The 20,908-nt window shown below is 55.8% G+C and overlaps 1 protein-coding gene across 2 annotated transcripts in view; it reads left to right on the top strand.

The window, feature by feature from the left end:
• ATXN10 (ataxin 10) overlaps positions 1 to 20,485 on the top strand; it is a 160,071-nt gene extending 139,586 nt beyond the window's left edge. For both annotated transcript variants that reach the window (XM_047785989.1, XM_047785991.1), the window contains 2 exons: positions 18,704 to 18,891; positions 20,191 to 20,485. In XM_047785989.1, coding sequence (XP_047641945.1) covers positions 18,704 to 18,891; positions 20,191 to 20,193 — 191 coding nt within the window. In that variant the 3' untranslated portion in view covers positions 20,194 to 20,485. The remainder of the gene's footprint in view (positions 1 to 18,703; positions 18,892 to 20,190) is intronic.
• Positions 20,486 to 20,908: the final 423 nt, after the last annotated feature.

The raw sequence follows: 20,908 nt of genomic DNA, 5'->3' as shown, positions 1-20,908 counted from the left end.
CTGCCACCCCTTCCTCACACCGCTCACCAACATGAATTGCCGATGAATCATAGACCTTAATGTGGAAGGTAAAACACAAGAGCTTCTAGAAGGCATCACAAGAGAATATGGTTATTATCGTAGGATAGGCAAAGATGTCTTAAGACATCAAAATTATAACCCAAAGTACTCACCGTAAGAGAAAGACTTTGAGAAGGTATTTGCCTTGAATATGGTTGACAAGGACCTATATCCACCATATTATAAAGGACCCCAGCACAACAGCAAGGAGAGGGTAGTTCCGTCTTTACAAATGGACAGAAGGCTCATGGCACGTCACAAAAGAGGAAATCCAGGCGGCACCCCGAGCGTATGGAAACAGCTCGGTGTCATTGGTCGTCCGGGAGATGCGGTTTTTAGCCACGATGCAGAACCCACCAGGACGGCTCATAAGAAAACGGACAGGGGGAGTTCCTTTTGTGGCTCAGCAGGACGAGAACCCGGCATGGTCTTTGCGAGGATATGGGTTTGATCCCTGGCCTCGCTCAGTGGGTTCAGGATCCGGTGTTACCACAAGCTGTGGTGTAGGCTGTCTGTAGCTGCTGCTCCAGTTTGACCCCTAGCCTGGGAACCTCCATATGCTGCAGGTGCAGCTGTAAAAAGAAAAGAAAGAAGACGAAGACTGGCAGTACCCAGTGGCTCAAGGCCGTGGAGCAGTCTGAGCTTTCCTAAGTTGACGGTGGACGTGTCTGTTGGAAAGACCCTGCCCCCTTTGGCAAGGTCGCCAGCAGTAAACACCCAGCTGCCCGGAGAGCCGACAGTCCGACCCGGGGACATCCCCCGGGGACACGCACACAGGTCTGTTGGAAGACGTGGGCGTCCTCTTGTTTGCAATAGCCCCCAAGGGCAAGCATCCCACACGGTCATCGTGGTAGCAGAGGTCAGTTGTGGGTGTCCATCCATCCCCCGAAACGCTGTATGCGGTAAAGAACGCGTTCCCTGGCGAACAGACGGATGAGCGTTCCCGCTGTGATGCCGTGGTTTGAGAACCTGGCTGCAGCAGCTCGGGTCACTGTGGAGGTGTGGGTTCGATCCCCGGCCTGGCGCAACGAGTTGAAGGATCTGATGATCCGGTGTTGTTGCAGCTGTGGGCTGGGTTGGATTCAACCTGTGGCTCAGAGACGTCCATGTGCCGCCAGGGTGGCCATAAGGCAAAACAAAACAAAAGTGGGTGAATTTCATTAATGTGATATTGAGCTAAAGAAGCCAGCATGTACTATGTGATTGCATTTATGTGACGCTTAAGAACAGGCAGAATTAATCCGCAGCAGTAGCGGTCGGAGCAGTGGTTGCCCTGGGAGGTAGGACAGTGGCGGTTGCTGGGGTGGGGGTACGCGGGGCCTCGTGGGCTGCTGGGCGTGTTCTAGATCTTCCTCTGGGTGGGGTTTCATGGTGTACCCGTGAGAACACCTGCCAAGACGTTACTCGTAGGGCGGGTGTGTTCTGTTGCACCTCACATTTTAAAGATCATTTATTGAGTTATTTTCTGTGTGTCAAACCCTTTACCTACATTATCTTGCGCAGTTTTATTTTTAACAAGCCCCTTTGTTGGGGACTCTTATTTTTTATTTTTGGTCTTTCTGTCTTTTTAGGGCTGCACCTGCGGCATATGGAGGGTCCCAGGCTAGGGGTCGAATCGGAGCTGCAGCTACCGGCCTACACCACAGCCACAGCGATTTGGGATCTGAGCCACATCTGCGAGTCACAACCCAGCTCACAGCAACGCCAGATCCTTAACCGACTGACTGAGGCCAGGGGTCGAACCCGTGTCCTCATGGATGCTAGTCGGTTTGCTAACCGCTGAGCCACGATGGGGTCTCTGGGGACGGTTATTTTGCCAACGAAAGGAGTAAGGCGCAGAGAGTCAGATCCCTGCCGCAGCTGGTCAGGGCGCATGGCCGGGCCTGTCTGTGCTGTGGCCCTGATTCGGCGTCCAGACTTCCGAGCAGGTGCGTCCTTCACGCCCTCTGGTGTATCTGTCAGGTGCACTTTTCCTGGGTGACCCGTGGCGGTTGAGCTGTCTGGGACACGAAGTCTAGGGTTAGTCCTCTTGAGCATCTGGCATGTGGTCCCCGCTCACAGCCCTGCTTTAGCCTCGGGCGATAATGAGGGTGCTACCTGAGCCCTGAGAGGGGAGCCTTCCCAGAAAGCAGGTAGCCTGATTTCCGTCTGTGGTTCAGCGGTTACCCTGCCACCCCGTGACCATATCACCTGGAAATACCTGGATGTGTAACGCTTTCCCTCCAGAAAAGTCTATCCCCGGTGGCGTCTGTGTCCCCCATTGGACCCTGTCAAGCCAGGGGGGCGTGGCCATCGTGTGTTGCAAAGCGTGTTTTTTCCTGCCGGGTCTCACACTGCTCTCACGTGAGCGAAGGCCTCTACGTGACACGTAGGTGTAGCGTCTATGGCAAGCAGGTGTCTTCCGCAGGACTCGTGGCGTCTTGACGTCTCATATGCGTTGTGGAAATTCTGGATTCGAGTACCACACCTTGGGGAGTGTGGGGATTTGAGAATAAACACAGATACACGTTCCATTCTGTACATTTCTTCCTGGGACGCTAGCTCGTGACGGGCCCCTGCCATGCAGCCGCCAGAGGGAGGCGACCAGGGAAGTGCCTTAAGCATTTCGGAGCAGCACAGCTGGCGAAACTTGACCTTGTTTGCAAAGGGTATCAGCGAACTCCCACACCGGAGGAGCGCTTGTGCTGCATTCCCAAAATGATAACGTTTCTGCTTTTAACGCCTTGCTTTGCCCATCCGCACGCACGCTGAGAGCCTGAGTGGCTAGGACGTCTTTCTGCGGGAATCAGTCTTTCCCCCTCTGGAGGGCGACGGCTGTCCCCTGGTGGTGTCTGTGTCCCCAGCCGTAAGCAGCTCAGGAACCCTCAGTGGCCATGTGTTCACTCGTTGAGCAGGCATTTAAGACTTCTTAGCGCTGTTTGGCTTTAAAAGGATAAACTTCGGTTTCCCAGTGACTTGACTTGGTTTTTTAAAGCCTCTCGTGGAGTCTCTTACCCTCCCCTAGGGTAAGCCCCCCTGGGGCCCCGGGCGAGGGCAGGCCAAGGGTGAGGTCCCAGGTGGCCTTGGCTCTGAAGCTGCTGCTCCGGCACGTGCACAGGGGCCGTGATGGGCCCGGGCGGCATCTGAATAGACCCGTCCAAGGAGAAGGTGGGGAGAAGCCCTGGGTCATGCAGCCCCTGTGGTCTCCTAGCACCCAGTTCCCCAGGGCTCAAAGCCAGAGGTTGGAGGCGTGGGATGTGATGTCCTGAGTGAGGCTTTGCACAAACGTGGGTTCTGTTTCCCTATTCAGGTGTCTTGGCAAATAGTCAGACCACTTTCAAATGAGACCACAATCCGTCCAGTTTGCTCCTTCACGTGGCGTCTGCTTAGCTTTTAGGTGTGTGCCTCTTCTTTTCTTACAGCTCTGAAATCCTAGAGGCGAGAAATTTAAACTGTCGTCACCACTAACACGTTGGCGTGTGAAGGCTGGCGACAACCTGCGTCTCCCCCCTCACCCCCCGACCCCACGCACGCTGACCTCGGGCCACACGAACCCCTGGCCTCTGCTGTTTGGCTCAGCCCGGGTTGCCGGCTGCACGTGCCTGTCTCCCAGAGGTCAGGAGGTCCGTGTGCTGTGGTCCCACCGTCTCGTTTACTTGCACGGAAAACAGGATTGCTTGAGGTTTGTTGTCACGGGAGTGGCGGGGGCGGGGGTGTCTGTCCTTTTCCAAGGTGAGGTGCCTGCCTGGACCATGTGGTCTGCACGTGGCCACGTCCCCCTCGCCTCCCCTCAGCTGGGCGGGGACCAGGGCTGGACAGTGAGAAGGTGTCCTTGGAAGCTGGTCCCTGGACTTCCTGTGACTTGAGCCACCTGGCCTGGACGTGACACTGGGTCTTCGTATCACGTCCCAGTGGTCACTATTAATGTGTAAGTGCCACCACGCGAAGTCCCTTTCAGAGAGAAACAGGACCTTGTGTGAACGTGCGTTTCCAGTAGTTACTATTCTTAAGGACCCGCAGCTTGTGGCTGAATGATTCAGCGAATGCCATCCGGGGATTGTACCTCGAGGGCAAGAGTGGCACTGGGAACCCGTGTCAACAATACTTAATCACTATTAGTCACTAGTTAATTCTGCGTGGCAGTCGTGAGTTTGCCTAAGGAAGTTACTTGGCTTTTGAAACTACAGGACACTATCTTAGGGAGTTCCCGCTGCGGCGCGGCGGGTTAAGGATCCAGCATTTCCTTAGCCGTGGTTCAGATTTAATCTCTGGCCAGGGAACTTCCACACGCTCCAAAAAAAAAAAAAGAAAGGAGAAAGGATCTATATGAAATATTTGTTTATTGTTATATTCCTTTTTTTTTTCATCCGTTAAAAAATTTTAAAGACCTTATTTTTTAAGAGAATTGTTAGGTTCACAGCAAGAGGGCCCCAGACACCCCCAGCCCGCACACATTCGGACCCTCCCTCACGGTCAGTATCCCCGCCAGAGGAGTAGGGGTTTTGTTTTCTGTTTTGGCTTTTGTCTTTTTAGGGCCGCACCCGTGGCACGTGGAGGTTCCCAGGCTAGGGGTCCAATCGGAGCCGTAGCCACCGACCTACACCCCAGCCGCAGCAACGCAGGATCCGAGCCACGTCTGCCACCTACACCACAGCTCACGGCAATGCCGGATCCTTAACCCACTGAGCGAGGCCAGGGATCGAACCTGCAGCCTCATGGTTCCTAGTCGGATTCGTTTCCGCTGCGCCATGATGGGAACTCCCTGTTTTTTTTAAACCAAGGTTGAACCTGCATCGACACACCATTATGGCCCAAAGGCCATCGTTGAAGGGTTCGCAGTTGGTGTCAAACACTCTGCGGGTTTGGACAAATATGTACTGACGTGTATCCACTATATTATTACAGCATCAGTACAGCATCCCCTAGGCTGGAAACCTCTGCATGCTGCGGGTGTGGCCCTAAAAAGACAAAAAGAAAGAAAGAAATGCGTTCCGGCGTCCCTGGCTAATAGCAGTATTTTTTCCTAAAATGACCTTAGTCCAACATAGCAATGACAGCAAGGGCCTGGTCCAAGCCTCTGTGTGAACAGCCTTCTTGAGCACGTTCAGCGGCCGTCCCTGGGCTGCCGTGTTGCCATCATCATCTTCAGCAGGAGGTTGGAGTCACTTATTTTTCAGGAACCCAAAGATTAAGAAAACTAAGCCCTCGTGGGGCGAGTGAGCCTGGGAAGGAACAGGCGACCGCGTGCTGAGCGCTGGAGCCACCAGCATAGGAGGTGGGCCCCGACCGAGGGTGCATGGGGAGCACGTGGGACCAGCGCCCTGAAGACGCCCTGCCAGGGGCTGGGATGGACAAGGACACGCAGGGCGGGTGCTGCCGGACGGTCACCCCGACGGCTGCTTTCCCCCGTTAGGTCGTGTCCGACCAACAGCGAGTTTTCATCTAAAAGCTTCAGCCCGATAACCTGCCGGTGGCGAGTGTCTGCGATATACCGGGGGCGGGGGGGGGGGGCGGGGCTCGGGTTTTCCGCTTCCTCCTGGGTTGTCCCCGTGTTGGGAAGACCTTACTTTGACCCTGGCTCTGCAGGGCCATCTTGCCCCGAGTCACTGTCACTGTCCCGTGCATGCGTGCGCTCTGTCCTCCTCCGTCCAAAGTGATGCCATCCTCATCTCGATGGCGCTGCCATCCAGAGAGCAGGCACGTCGCACTTGGCATGTGGACAGTCTCTCCTGCGCTGTCCTTGTCCTGTGTTGCTGGATGCTGGCTGGTCCATTCCGCAGGTGTTACCCGAGTCCCTGCTGTGTTGTGCGCTGGGCATCGTCCCAGCTGTTGGGGATAAAGGGGTACCCGAGGAGCCTGCCGTCCGGCATGGGTGGGCACGGCACGAGCCAGGCTGGAGCACAGACCCTCGGCGTCCCTGGAAAGGGGCCCTGGCCTCTCCCTCAGGAAGCCTCCTCTGTGCCTGCTCCGGGTCTGCCACCTCTGCCTGCTCGTGAGCTCCCTGGGGGCAAAGCACCTGATTTACCCCTGTGCTCTCGGGGGGAGGGGGGGGTCTCTCCCTAGGCCTCCCCCACTCACGGTCACCCCTACAGTCACGCAGCCCTTCCCTTCCAGAACCCTGGCCTTCCTCCTCTTCCGCTGGCCTCCCAGGCTGTTTCTCTGCCAGGGTTCCATCCTGTCTACGCTGGCCACCCGCTGCTCACTTCCCCCTTGGGGCTGGTGACGGCCCAGCCGTCACCACGTCCAGGTTCAGACCCGTCAGAGCAAAGGTTGTTTACGCCTGAGGTCTTCCAGCATCCTGCTCCGATAAGGCCCCCTTTTCTCGTTTCATTTATCCTGCCGTTTCACGGTGTAGCGGCGAGTCCAGTGAGTGATGTGCTTATTTCTCCACACGGAGCGAACGTTCCAGGGAGACGGAGACCTCGAGATTCTGCACCGCCGCAGCCGCGGGCTTTGCGTCGCACGCACACGTCATCGAAGCTTCCTGAGAAACCAGATACACACGCCCGAACCCACCATCCCTGCTTCCCCCTCCCTCCCTCCCTCCCTTCCTCGTTGGCATCTGCCTTTGCTCTCCATCCCCAAGAGAAAATTGGCAAAGGGAGGAAGGAGCAGCCCTAAGACAAGGGTGTCGTGTTGGAAGAAATGGGCATGTGGCTTCAGACGCTGCTTGGGCAACAGTGACTCCCCAGGGGCCCTGGAGTCGGCCACATGTCCTTGCAGTGGGATGGCCGCTGGAGGACAAGTTGGGGTTGATAACTCAATAGACAGGGGGCTCCATTGCCTGTTAAGTGGAGTGGGTGGTCTGGCCTTCCCTGCGACGTCCGACGTCCGTAACGTGCAGCCCAGCTCTGTTTATCTCAAGGTAACCCCCTGCCACAGCGACTGACTAATAACGGATCAGACGGTTGAACGGAAAGAGCCGACACTTGTTGGTGCCTCTTTCCTGCCAGGCCCTGTGGTCTGTGGTCTGGTCACTCCGTGAGGTAGATGCTGTTCTTACCCCCATTTTGTAGGAGAGGAAGTTGAGGCAGAGGGTTTGTAACTGGCCAAGGCCCCGAGCCGGGGAGCAGCCGGAATGGAGGTTTGACCCTGGACTTGGTGACTCCTGGGCTGTCCCTGGCCACCGTGGGGAACGGAGACGAAGCAGAGTCAAGGTCACATGTCTCACGGGGCCAGGGGTGAGACAGGTGGACCCCGCGGTGCTGGGTAGGACGAGTGAGCGGTGTCCCCTCCTGTCACCGTCACGTGTGGCCCGTCCAGGTTTACCCTGGCCAAGTTACAGACATGGCCCAGACTCACCAGCTTATCAGGGTTGGAATTTGGGCCCAGGTCCGTCCCGTTCCAGAATCTTCCCCTTGCCGTGTGGACACCTGGTTGGACCCTGTCCCCACTTGTGGCTTCTCATTGCGGTAGAAGAGAAAGCGGGCTCCTCACGCCAGCTTGAACTCCCCGGGGCTCTGGCCTTGCCCTCTCTCCGCATGCGGCCTGTCCCCCTCGCTGCGCCTTCCTCTCGAGCGCGGCCGTGCCCAGTCCCCGTCCTCCCCAGCTCGCCCAGGGACCGGGTTCCTTTAACCCCGAGGGTCTTAGCTCGGTGTCACCTCCTCACAGAGGCCTTCCGGCCCGACCGTGTCCTGCTGTGATCACGCCTCCCCCGAGCCTCCGCTGGGGGGCCAGTGCCTGCCTCTTCTCTGGAACATGAAGGCCACAAGGCCAGCCGGCGGGGGGGCTGACTGTCCTGCAAGTTCTCGTGTCCCCGGTGTCCAGCAAGTGCCTCGTGGTTGTCACTTTAGTGGACGGATCGTGACGACGTCTTCGGAGACTTTCAGTGTGTTTCCATCACAGTCACCTGCTCTGGTTCCGGTGTAAGAATCAAAAAGCCTGCCGTTTATAGAGGAGACGAAAATCATGGGGAAGGTTCAGATTTTGACAATTGAACGAAGCGTGTCCCCCCCCCCCCCAGACTGAGATGTCCAGTCCTGTAGAAGTTTTAGGAGAGAGCTGTCCAGAAAGAGCTCGATCTCACCACCACAGCCACTTGGCTTTGAAACGGTCTCAGGTGTCAGTGGACCTTTCTTTCCACTTCGTGTTACTTGCATGTTACAGGTTTCCACCAAAGGTTGTCTCGACTTCAGAATGGGTGCAGCAGCGCCCCTCCCTGAGTGAGGGGAGCGGGATTAGACGTGTGCACCCAGCCCCCGGCTCACCCGTTAGGAACAGAAACGGCAGCGGACAGCATGAAGCGCCTGCGCGTCTGGGCCTGTTCAAACCTGCGGGGCCATCGCCCCGACTGCCGACTTCCTGGGAGGAGCAGGCTCGGGGGGGGGGCGGGGGCTGCCTGCTGGGCCTGTGCCCCCAGCACAGATCGTCCCCAGGAGACCAGCGACCTTTGGTCCAAGGACAGGGATCCCAGATGCCCGTGCACCCGCACACGCAGTGAGCCAGAGCTCCCTGGCTCTGGTACCTGCCGCGCCTTGTCCGGTCCCAGGTCCGCCAGCTGCCCCACGCCGCTGGTGGTCGCCATCGAAACCGTCGTGTCGTGGGACTGGTTTTGACCCTTGATTCGTTTCAGATGTCCTCGGCACTAGACCAGTAGCAGCCTGGTATCATTTAGACGGGATTACTCACCTTTTTCTACTCCGAATTGTAATTTCACTTTGAAGGGTTTGAGTTCATCCCCAAAGGTGTTTTGCAGGGATGGTCGCTCTCCCTGGCAACGGCGCGCTCACCTGGTCTTCGGAGGAAGTTTCTTTGCAGAGAGAGGGACTGTGTTTCAAGTGTCCTAAATCCTGCCCTTCCTTCCATTGAGCTGAGAAGCTCGCGCTCAGCCTGGCCGGGAGGAAGAAGGGCCCTGGCCTCCTGCAGCTGCCTCTCCTTGCCCACGGCGGTCCCTGCAGAGGGCTGAGCAGCAGCGGGGGCGGACCCTGGAGCTGCGTCTGGGCGCAGGCTCCACCGCTTCAGCTTGCATGACTGTGCACAGTCATCCGCCTCCTGTGCCTCAGTTTCCCTGTCCGTAGAATGGGGCGATGGTTCCCCCAAAGGGTGCACTTGTGAGGGTGGAGGGCTGTCTCGGTGAGCGCAGACGGAACAGCCCCAGCCCGGACTGTGCGCCTGGGGCTCTCAGGGTTGCTGCCGTCCTGTTCACTGTCGTTACTCTTCTTTTATGCAGATAAGCTGGCGATCTTAGCCTGTGGGAGAGACGCTTAATTCCTCCTGCAAAGCTTCGCTTACGTGGAGGGTAGAAATTGATTCCAGCCAGCAGTTTCTTTGTCCCAAAGAGAACAGTCGTGGATAAAACAGGGCCTGGAGCGTCCCTGTGTGTCTGCGGGGCTCACCCTGGCTTCTGTTCATGGATTTCTCAGTTGTCAGAGCCCAGCCATCTCCGGTGACGCCACAGCCCCCTGCTGGCACCTCAGCCAGGCACCGGGCCCGTGTCTTTTCCTTAGACGTTTGTTGTGTCCAGAAAGCCTCTCCCTGGTGAGGTGGCCCCCGAAGCCTAGAGGCTGGGGTCGCACAGTGCGGGGGCGAGGGGTTCTGATCTAATAGGAGAAGTGGGACGGCACCCCCTTATTTAGGTGGAGGCCAGACAGCGGGGAGCATTCACTCAGCAGGGACTTGGAGTTCCCTGGTGGCTCAGCAGGTTAAGGAGGCTGCGGTGGCACGGGTTCGACCCCTGGTCCTGAACTTCCGCGTAAAAATGAATGATTGAAACCCTCCTCCTTGCGTCGGTGCTGGCAGTCACAGTGAGAGAGGAGCCCGCACGCAGGTGGCGTTGTGCCTTCCCGCTCTGGGAGTCAGCGACACCCAGCAGGACAGGCTGCAGAGGGACTCTTCCGGCCCCGTTTAGCGAGCGCCTGCTACGTGCCAGGCTCTCTGCTCAGCATGTCGCAGTCAGTGGCCCGTTCAGAGTCTCAAGTGACATTGACGCGCTGCCCCCAAGCATGTGCATCCGTGCGGTTGCTCTTAGAAGTGGCATTGGTGGTTTCTGATCTGAAACCTATCGTGTGGCCCAGCTGCTGGGCTGGCCTCTGGGCAGCGGGCCGGGCTTTGAAGTGGCGAGTGAGATGAGTCCCACATGTGGGCAGGATGAGTTTCCGTGCTGGAGGATCCTTTCCCACAGACCCTGTGGACGTGGGGCACCTGCGAGCCCCGCCCTCGCCCGGCCACAGCCGCGTTGGAGTCGGGAGAGCGTGGGCCGGAGCGGGGGTGCCACCTTCCCGTCCCCGCGCTGCCACGGGCCCGCCAGCGGGGGTGATGAAAGCCACCCTTGGACGCGTGTGCTCTGTCCACCTGGGACTTGCAGAGGGGCTGAGGACGGCAGCTCCTCGGTGCTTCGCTGTGTTAGGACGCGAGGAAGCGGAGCCTTGAGGGCCGGAGACCAGAGAGGAGACGAGGCCTTAACCCTGTGACCGTCGCCGATCCCTCCCTCCGGACGGTCAGTTCAGGGAGAGCAGCCCGTGCAGAGCCAGGACGCGAACGTGGTCTTTGTTGCAGCATCACGGAGAAGCGCCTGGGTTGAGCGCGTGCTGGAGTCTGTCTGCTTGATCCTTGCAGGTTTTGGTGTGTCTGTCAAGATGCAGCAGAGTTTGGTTCGGGCCTTGGTACCACTTCCTTTGATGTTGTGGTGTCCTCGGGATTCAGAGGCCAAAAAGCCTCAGCTGTCAAAGCGGTGGTGTCTCTGATGCCTCTTGTCCTCAAGAAGGACCGAAACGCGGCTTCTTCTTGGAGCCCATGATAAGCACACCTATCATGTTATATTTTCCAGACGGTGATCTGTAATCTACAGAGCTGGCAGTTTCTTTCCCCACCCTCTTCTATTGGTGTTTCTTCTTCTTTTTTGAACCACGGTCAGTATTAACGGTCAGCCGTTGATTGGCGAAGCAGAGCGAACACGCCCGTGGATCCAGAAGTGCTCTCAGGCTACACTGCAAACCTAGAACAGTACGTGTCAGCACGGCAGGCGCTGCAGCCCTCGGACCACAGATGTGCCCTCCTATTAAAAGGCAAAAATGCGGAGGGCAATTAGATCCCAGACAGACCGACGATTTGGCGAAGGAAGAGGGGAGCCCCGAATGGGTGGTGGATGGTGGTTCCTGAACACACGCTGCTTCTCAGCATCACGTGAGGCGGCGGGGAGCCGGCTCTGCACGGTGAAGACTTCTGCTTTAACGCTCCGAACGGGAAGAGTGTGTGGTCCGAGTGGCATAAACGGAAGTTGAGAGCAAACGGTAATCGTAACAGACGCAGACAGAGGCAGAATGCCCTCAGCAGGGCCGTGAAGAATCTCTTGGCGTTTGCAGGTAGAGTTAACGCGGGCGGGAGAAGCGGGGGGCCCTTTGCACAGACACAGGAACAGTGTACTTCCAGGTTTATTCCCTCTGCGGGGACCCTGTCTCGTCCGGACACCCGCCGCCCCTGTTTGTCTTCCTAGGGAAGTTGCCACCCCTCCTGCACCTGCAGCTCAGCGCGTCTTACTCTTCGAGCTATGGGCTGGTTCTCGAGCCCTGTCTCCACTCGGTGCCACCTGTGGTCCCCCTCCAGCAGCAGAAGCCTCAGGGAGCCCCCTCGGGGTCCCTGGGCAGCGGTTTAGCACAAGGAAGTCCCCAGGCCAGGGCTCGAACCTGTGCCACAGCAGTGACAACCTCAGGCCCTTAACCCAGTGCACCACCAGGGAACTCGGGAAATGCCTTTTTTTTGGGGGGGGGGTCTTTTTGTCCTTTTAGGGCCGCACCCGTGGCATATGGAGGTTCCCAGGCTAGGAGTGGAATCAGAGCTGTAGCCACTGACCTACACCACAGCCACAGCAAAGCCAGATCCGAGCTATGTCTGCAACCTATACCACAGCTCACGGCAATGCCGGATCCTTAACCCACTGAGCAAGGCCAGGGATCAAACCCACAACCTCATGGTTCCTAGTCAGATTTGCCTCCGCTGCACCACCACAGGAACTCCTATTTTTTTTTTTTTTCTTTCAGAAGGTGAATGAGGCTGGTCCTGACTCCTGCACACGGGGTCAGGGGCCACAGGACAGAGCCCCCTCCCAGTGCCCGCCGTCTCTCTGACTGCGGGACTGGGTGGGAAGCAGAAAATGTCCTTTCAGCAAGAGGCAAGCCATCCTTTCAGTGTCACGTTCCGGGCCTGTCTCTCCTCAGGCTGATGGCAACTGGCCTCTTTTAAAGTTCATGGTTTTCAGCCGTGTAAAGCATTTTCAGAACAATGGAGAAACTAAAGGACTGCTTTGCACCCGGAAGAATGCAGCAGTCTTAGCGTAGTCTGGGAAGCTAGAGGTGGAAGCTGTGTATTAAGTAAACCGCTTCGTCTTGGGAGAAATCCTGTCGTATGACACAGCGGGCAGTTGCGTGGCTTCGTGGAAGCCTGACGAAGCAGGCCTGCTGCGGGGAACGTCCTGTTCTCAGGCCCCCTGGTCAGGAGTTTCCAAGGTCTGCTCTGAGCCCTACGCCATGGTATGCTTTGCAAAGCGTGCCCGTGCCTACGTCCCTTGCCATAAGCGGGTTTCTTTGCTAAAAATAATTTTTAAAAACATGCAGGAAGCAAAAATTAAATGTCGGTGGGATACACAGTACACGTCTGTTGTATGTATATTATACATACGATACTAAATATAGCCTGTTATACATCTATGGATATATTGATATGTAACACCATGTATAGATAAACATGGTGCATGTATAGATGGCACATACGTATCCTGAAAAGTCAGTAAAGTCTTTTAACACTTAAATTGCGCTTTTTTTTTTGTCTTTTTGCCTTTTTCAGGGCCGCTCCTGTGGCATATGGAGGTTCCAGACTAGGGGTTTAATCCGAGCTGTGGTTGCCAGCCTACACCACAACCACAGTGATGCAGGATCTAAGCCGCATCTGTGATCTACACCCCAGCTTGCGGCAATGCTAGATCCTGAACCCACTGAGCAAGGTCAGGGATCGAACCCGCAACCTCATGGTTCCTAGTCGGATTCATTAACTGCTGAGCCACGACGGGAACTCCTAAGTTGCCTTATTCTAGGAGTTCCTGTTGTGGCTCAGTGGGTTAAGAACCCAACATAGTGTCTGTGAGGATGTGGATTCAGTCCCCCCCGGCTGTGCTCAGTGGGTTCAGGATCTAGCATTGCCACAAGCTGGGGTGTAGATCACAGATGCAGCTTAGATCCTGCATCGCTGTGGCTGCGGTGTAGGCCTCAGCTGCAGCTCCGATTTGATCCCTAGTCTGGGAACTTCCACATGCCTCAGATATGGCCCTAAAAAGAAAATAAGGGAGTTCCCGTCGTGGCGCAGTGGTTAACGAATCCAACTAGGAACCATGAGGTTGCGGGTTCGGTCCCTGCCCTTGCTCAGTGGGTTAAGGATCTGGCGTTGCTGTGAGCTGTGGTGTAGGTTGCAGACGCGGCTCAGATCCCGCGTTGCTGTGGCTCTGGCGTAGGCCGGTGGCTACAGCTCCGATTCAACCCCTAGCCTGGGAACCTCCATATGCCGCAGGAGCGGCCCAAGAAATAGCAACAACAACAACAACAAAAAAGACAAAAGACAAAAAAAAAAAGATTGCCTTAATTTAATAGTATAAATTTCAATAGTTTCAGTGTCAATAATTTTAAAGGCTCATGTAGTCATTCAACAAACATTTATTGATTCCTTCCACGTTCTAGTCCAGAGTTTGACATCCTTTTTTGGAAAGAGTTAAATTGGATAAATATTTTTGGCTTTACCATAGTGTCTCTTTATACCTCTAGCTCAGTCTTTGCAACACAAAAGCAGCCACAGACACTTCATAAATGAATGAGCATGGCAACACTTTCTTTATTACAGGCACTGAAGTTTGAATTGCAAAACATTCTCATGGGTCTCCAATTAGTACGCTTCTTCCACTTTTGCTCCCAGCCATTTAAAAATATAAAACTATTTTTAACTTGCAGCCGTGCAAAAACCTGGGCCATCGTTTGTCAAGCCCTGGTTTTCAGCGTCATGTGAGGTGGCCAGGAGCAGAGGCTGCACGGTAAAGGCTTCTACTTTAACTCGCTGAACGAGAAGAGTGTGCTATCTGAGTGGCATAAACGGAAGTTGAGAGCAAAAGATAAATTGTAATCGATGCAGACACGAGAGCCTTGACCAGAGCTAAGTCCCTGTCATCACGGGGCCTGCCTCCCCGGTCACCTGCGTCCTGGTCGTCCCGCGGGACTCGGTACCATTCATTCCGGTAACTGCGGGCGTCTGGGCTCTCTTCTCGGTTAGATGGCGTTTTTCTCATCAGCTCCAATGTTAACGTTTTGACTCAGCCGACTTGACCTTACAAGTGAGTGTGGCGCGTCAGTCTGCTGGTTGGTAATGGCATTGTCGTGGAATTTTGTTGTGTCTCGCGTGGTCTCCCGTCGCCTCACTGGTCCAGGGCTGCAGGGCCCAGCATTGAGCCTGAGTCTTTCTGCATCCGGATGCGCCCCCGGCCGCACCAGTGCTCAGAGTGCAGGACCCGTTCTCAGCCTCTGCTCCTGTCCCATCTCGTCTCATCTCTGCTCGTTTCGAGACACGCAGGGTTCTGGTCCAAAGCCAGCCACTCAGTCTCGGCCTCATTCCAGTGCTGCTCGCGGGGTTCCTCGCAGGCAGTGGGGTAGCAAACAGGCTCAGGCCTTCTGTTTGCAGTAGCCATGGCAACTCCAGAAGCTCTCCCTCTCCAGCTAAGCGGACAATGGGGCACTTCACGTGTGGGTGGGATTCGAGGCGTTAGAAGCTGTTTAATCTTCCCCCACTCTGGCTGGCTTTCTGTCTCTTGAGCGGGGGAACAAGAGGGCCATGTGACTATTAACTGGGACTCGCTTTCATCTCCTTCGGGACACCCAGGGCCATCTGGGTCCGGGCGGCGCCCAGGGCTCGGCCCCTCACAGCCCACGGGGGAGCCCAGTGCACCTGCAAGCCAGGCTCGTGCACTGGAGCAGCGCATGGGGCGCCAGTGTTTCTCTTCTCCACACAAATGGAAGGGGAATCGCTACGAAAATGTGGTTGTTGAATTAAGTCGGAGGCCCTGGACAGCAGGGCTGAGATGTTCTCACTGGAAATTGGGACCAATCAGAGGCCCTTTGGTGTTTCATTGGAGACCGTGCAGACTCCAGATGCCACGGCTCGCTTAGGGCCCAGCTGTAGGCAGACCGGGCGGTACGGTGTTCTCACGTCGGGAAAGCCTCCTTCGAGGGGGGCTCAGATCCGTTCTGCTTAGGCCACGTCAGAGCGTGAGGACGCGGTTAAGTGAAGTGTTTGCGGGTCTCTCTGCCACCTGTCTGTTGTTTCTGATATTCAAGGTGCCGAGGGGGGCCTTACTCCCCCTCCCCCCCGCGCCCCCCACTCACACACCCTCTGTCCTTCGAACACGTTTGGACGGAGACCAAAAGGCCTGTTCTGCTTTGGGCCTCAGTGCGGCTTCCATTCACGTGGAGGCTGCGCCAGGAATCTGCTCCCTGTGAAGGGGGCTACTGTCCCTTTGGCTCCTGAAGCCCCCCTCCCCCCCCCCGGCCCCCGCCCGCCCGGGGAGCAGCACCCTAACTGGGGAGGCGCCCGGGCCCATCCAGAGAATTCTCGTTCCTCTCGTGCTCCTCTTTTCTTACGTATAAATTGGTGGTTGGGTGGTTTGGGTGTCTTTTTCTACAGGAATGAGCTGCTAAACACTTAAAAGGATGAAATGCTAAGATGCCGTAACAGTACTTGCAAAACCCCCTGCCCCCGCCCCGCCCAGGCACAGGAATCACATCCGCCCTTTTGCCTGTCCACACGGGAACTTGGGGGTTTTGCTGTCCTGGGCCCTTGAGGGACACAGTCCAGCTTCTGCCCCAGTTGCATTGATACTGGTTTCCTCTCGTCTGATCTCTCAACCCTGCAACGCGCTGAGCCAGGAAACCACACCAAGAACAAGAAGGAAAAGCACAGCCCGAGTGGGTCCCTGCAGTGCCCCCGCACCCCCTCCGTGCACACGCACGTGCACATGCACACGCACGGCGAATGGGAGACAGCACCTGCTCGCTCGCGCTGACGTCGAGCAGATGTTTCCCGGCACCGAGCTTGGACAGAGGGGTGACCGAGACGTCACGCGTGCTGACGAGGGCTTTACAGGGTGTCAGGGCGACAGAGCTGCAAAGAGCCGTAGCCAACATCACGTCCCCGAGCACGTACTGACGATCCACGGCCAGGCACGCGGAGAAGGAGTGGGTACGGCTCGTGCCCGCGAAGCTCACAGACTCGTGGGCAGTTAAGCAGGTGCAGTGTGAGAACTAGGGGAGGAGGGGAGAATGTTCTGGAAGTGGGTGGTAGGCGAGTCCACCCGAAGCTGGCGGCGAGGGGTAGCTGGACGGAGAGGCGGACTCCCAGGACAGGCGAGCAAGGACGTGTCATGGGTCAGGGTCTCGTGCGGACAGACAGGCGACGCCTGGCGTGGTGACGTGGCCGGAGCCGAGGGTGTGGCGGGCCCCTGGCAGGAGAGGGCTGTGGGCACCCTTTGCAGGGGTTCCGTTGGACAGCCTGCCGCCCTGGAAGGTGGATCTTTCCCCCCGGAGACACTCAGCACTGGCAGCTGGTGGCGACGAGGCTGGCATCGGAGTCCTTGATCCCGGAGCCGACCAGCCCTCCGAGGCTGAGGCGCTTTCAGTGCGTTTCTGGCACTTTGAGTTCTCTTCCTTTCAGCTACATTTAAGCGAAGAACCAGGAAGCTTCAGAAAGACGTGTTTTGCTTCTGCCGCCTGGCGTTAGAGTTACGGTCGCCACGGCCGATCGCCAGCCTCACTCACGTTCACGCTGGAGTCGGGGTTTGCGCCTCGGTCAGTCCTCCTGGGCTCTGCCCCCTCCGTTCCCGCAGCCCGTGAGGAAGTGCGTCTCTCTGATGATGTCGCCCCCGCATGAGAAATTGATCATAGCAGATGGCTCCCCGTTGAGAAATTTACCAACGTTTCCGAAGGTTTTGTCGCCTGGGATCGTTGTTTTTCCTCTCTGTCCTGTCGCAGAGTGGGGCTTGGTGGTTGTGGAAGAGAAGGAGCAATTCAGATGCAGGTTTTACGCGTGCGCGTATTTGTATGGATTCATCTCCCCCAAAGAAATCCAGACGTGTAATTATACGGACCTGGGCTCTATCATGAAAGGATGACAGATAAGTGGCGAGAGGAGAACGTTGTCCCCACCAAAGGGGACAGCTAAGTATGGCCTCTCATCCGCGGGGCGCCAGCCGTTCCCATTCTTTGCCCTTTGGAAAAGGTGAGTCACACCCACAAGTGGTTTGGATGCGAACCCTCCAAAACCAGTGGGTCATTTACTCTGCGCACGTTTGCCCGCCTCTTCTTCCTGCACCCCCGGGGCCTGTCCTGGAGGAGCTGGAGAGGCAGGCCAGCTGGCAACTGGACCTAGCCTGGGGTCCGCGTGTGATCAGAGGCCTGGGCAGCGCTGCGGGCCAGAAGACACTTGCTGAAGGCAGACCTAGCACGATGCCTGCCGTACAACCGTCCAACAATAGGGGACAGGCTCTTCTGTAGTGGCTTTTCCTTGGCGGTGTTGAACCAGGGGCCCAGCTGGGCTCACTGTCTTTGAACACCCAGCCCTGTCTCTGTGGCTTCCTGCGCTGACGTTGGGAGCGGGAGGGTCTCGGCGCAGCCTCACGGCTCACCTGGGGTCTCGGTCAGGGTCAGGAGTGTTGAACGACCCTCCTGACACCTTTTGGGGGCACAGGCACCCCCGTTCTGGCGTCACAAGTGCCTGTGTGGGAAACGTCTGGTAGTAAGGAGAAAGCGAAACGTCTCGCTCCCTCCCATCTGATCACAGGCAGGGCGGCCTCCTTTCATTGGAAAATGTGTTTATTTCACGCTTGGCACGCTGTTCCTTCTGAACCAATGGAGGGTGCCAGGCCCACTGTTCTTGGCATCTCTCTGTGCCCCTGGATCCAAGGCTGCAGCAGTTTTTATACATGTTTTTTTTCTAGAACGACATACAGTAGCAACTTGATGCCTGGTGAGGCTTACACAGCTCCCGGTAACTGAATAGAAGACAGTAACGCCCGAAGGAGGCCGGGCACGGCGTTTAAAACGAGGCCTGGGGCACAGCGGGGCGAAGAGAAAGAGGGGCTTTCTCAGGAGCACGGGGATTCACCCTGAACAGCCAGCCCTTCCGAGGGTTTCTAGCTTCGTCTTTCCAAGAGGGAGTGAGGGGCACTCCGTGGCAGCGCCTAGGACACCGGGCTGGCTTTAGACAGATGGTTTTCTTGTCTGATTCTAACCTGGCACCGTGGTGACTCTCTCTCTAACACACTTCCTCCTTCCCTGGTGACTCAGTGATGTAATTATCCAGCAGGTGTGTGTGTGTGCTCGCCTCCCCGCGTGTCTGGGTTCATAAACTTCAGAGGCGGCCACACTAAGTCTTTGCCTCGAATTGTTCGTTCATTCAGTAAATCCTGATCAAGTACCTCTCTTGCTGGACACACACACACACACACACACACACACCCCATTTGGATGTATTGTACCTTTTTAGTGATTTCCCGCTTGGTACACATATCACAGCGCATCCTCAAGAAAAGTGAGTGCATTGATTCTGGGTTTGGGGGTGTCAGCCGCTCCCCCTCTTCCAGTCATGCTCCCAGTAATTCTGCACCCGGCGAGCGTGCTGGCAGATTCCTTCACTCTGGCTCCAGTTCTAACCCAGTGGGTGGTGTACGCCATCCGAAACCTCACCGAGGACAACAGCCGGAACCAGGATTTGATCGCGAAGATGGAGGAGCAGGGCCTGGCGGACCCGTCCCTCCTTAAAAAAATGGGGTTTGAAGTTGAGAAGAGGGGGGACAAGCTGATCCTGAAGTCTGCTAGTGACACACCTCAGCTGGTAAGTACGTCCACCCTCTCGGTTCATAGACAGTGGTCCCCGCTTCCCCATCACCGTGGTTGGGACACAGGTGCTCCATAAGAACGCGGATGGGAGGAGTTCCCTGGTGGCTTCGCAGGTTCAGGGCTCAGCATTGTCACTGCTGTGGCGCAGGTTCGATCCCTGGCCCAGGAACTTCTGCATGCTACAGGTGCAGCCAAAAAGTGAAAAGGGGGAACAAAGAAGAGAACTCAGATGGGAGCATTTTGTCTTCCAAGATGGCCAAGAAGGTGCTGAATTTAATTGCAAATAATTTTTTTTTGTTCAGTGTTTATACTGCCATTTTCTTAAGAGTTGAAATTTCAGGAGTTCTGGCTTGGTGCTGCAGGTTAAGGATCCAGCATCGCTGCAGCTGTGGCATAGATTGCAGCTGTGGCTTGGATTCGATCCCTACCCCAGGAATTTCCATATGGTGCAGGTGCATCCAAAAAAGAAAAACAAAAAACAAAAACAAAACAGGGAAAAAAGTTGAAATTTCAGGCGTTCCCGTCCTGGCTCAGTGGTTAGCGAACCCGACTAGCATCCATGAGGACACGGGTTCAACTCCTGGCCTTGCTTAGTGGGTTAAGGATCTGGCGTTGCCATGAATTGTGGTGTAGGTCACAGATGTGGCTTGGAACCTGCATTACTGTGGCTGTGGTGTAGGCTGGCAGCTTCAGCTCTAATTCGACCCTTAGCCTGGGAACTTAACATATACTGCAAGTGTAGCCCTAAAAAGACCAAAAAAAAAAGTTGAAAGTTTCAGACTCATTCTAAGGAAGAAACAGAAAAGTCATGTCAGAATTTTCACAGGGCAGATTTCCCACTGTGGCTCAGCGGTAATGAACCTGACTAGTATCCTTGAGGACGTGGGTTCGATCCCTGGCCCCACTCAGTGGGTTTAGGATCTAGCGTTGCCATGAGCTGTGGTGTAGACGCAGCTCAGATCTGGCGTTGCTGTGGCTGTGGTGCAGGTAGGCAGCTGCAGCTCCGGTTTGACCCCCTAGCCTGGCAACCTCCATATGCCGCAGGCGCAGCCCTAAAAAGCAAAATCAAGAAAAAAATTTTCACGTGGCATAAAAGTTTCTGCCAGAAATTAGATTGTCTTTAAAAGCTAGCCCGTGTCAACCTCAGTGAGAAGAACAGAAAACCTGTATTTACTGGGTCGTTTCAGGTCTCTCTCCCGTTATTTCTCTCATTGATCCAAATTCTCTGTTTTTTTCCCACCATTCTTGTAAATGGATCTGTTAATCTGCAATTTTGTTTCCTTTTTCTTCTTAGTGAGTGAACTCTCATCCCCGAGTCTGAACTTCTGGCATCTGTCTCATGGATTTTCCCATCACCTGCCGTATGTGGAGTTGCAAGTGTTTGAAGATTTCTCCAGTACCAGTTCAAGAATCTGTGAATCTTTTAGATATTAGAGTTCAGTGTGGATAAGCTTAAAAGCGACATGAGCATTCTGTTGTTTCTTTGCTTTAAAATCCCTTCCGTTCTGCCTTTGCCCTGTAGACACCCTGTGCATTTAAGTGAAAAATTGTACCTACTGTGGCTGCAGATAATAAATTCCTCTTGTTGAGCCCGCGTCCCTTGCTTGGCAAAGCCTTGAAGTTTGCTGGGGTCCGCGGGCTCCTTCAGACGGCGAGTCGGCCTCTTTCCTTCTTTGTTCTTCCCTGGGCTTTTCTGAGCCCTGGCAGCGCTGAAGTCGTCTCTCACTGTGGTTAATTCTAGCCATCTCTTTTCACCCTGCTGCCTTTCCAAAACATTGACAAGACTCACTTCCAGTTAATTAATTCGAGAGACGATCCCAAAGAATAGAAGGCTGTCCCTCTCCCCTTCAGGTCCTGGGCTGCTGTCACTGAGCCCCGGCCCTCTGGGATGTGGCGGGACCATTAACTCTTCTTGGTCCGGGTCGTCCTAGACAGAGGGCTCGCTGAAGCCATGGGGTCTGCTCCCCGACCTGCAGGCCCCTGAGGGGAAGGAGTCCCGGGCCACAGTGTAA

This window comes from Phacochoerus africanus, chromosome 7 (genome assembly GCF_016906955.1).
Source record: "Phacochoerus africanus isolate WHEZ1 chromosome 7, ROS_Pafr_v1, whole genome shotgun sequence".
NCBI classification, from domain to species: domain Eukaryota; kingdom Metazoa; phylum Chordata; class Mammalia; order Artiodactyla; family Suidae; genus Phacochoerus; species Phacochoerus africanus.
Note: the sequence above shows the minus strand (reverse complement) of the source record. Positions and strands in the feature narration are given on the sequence as shown.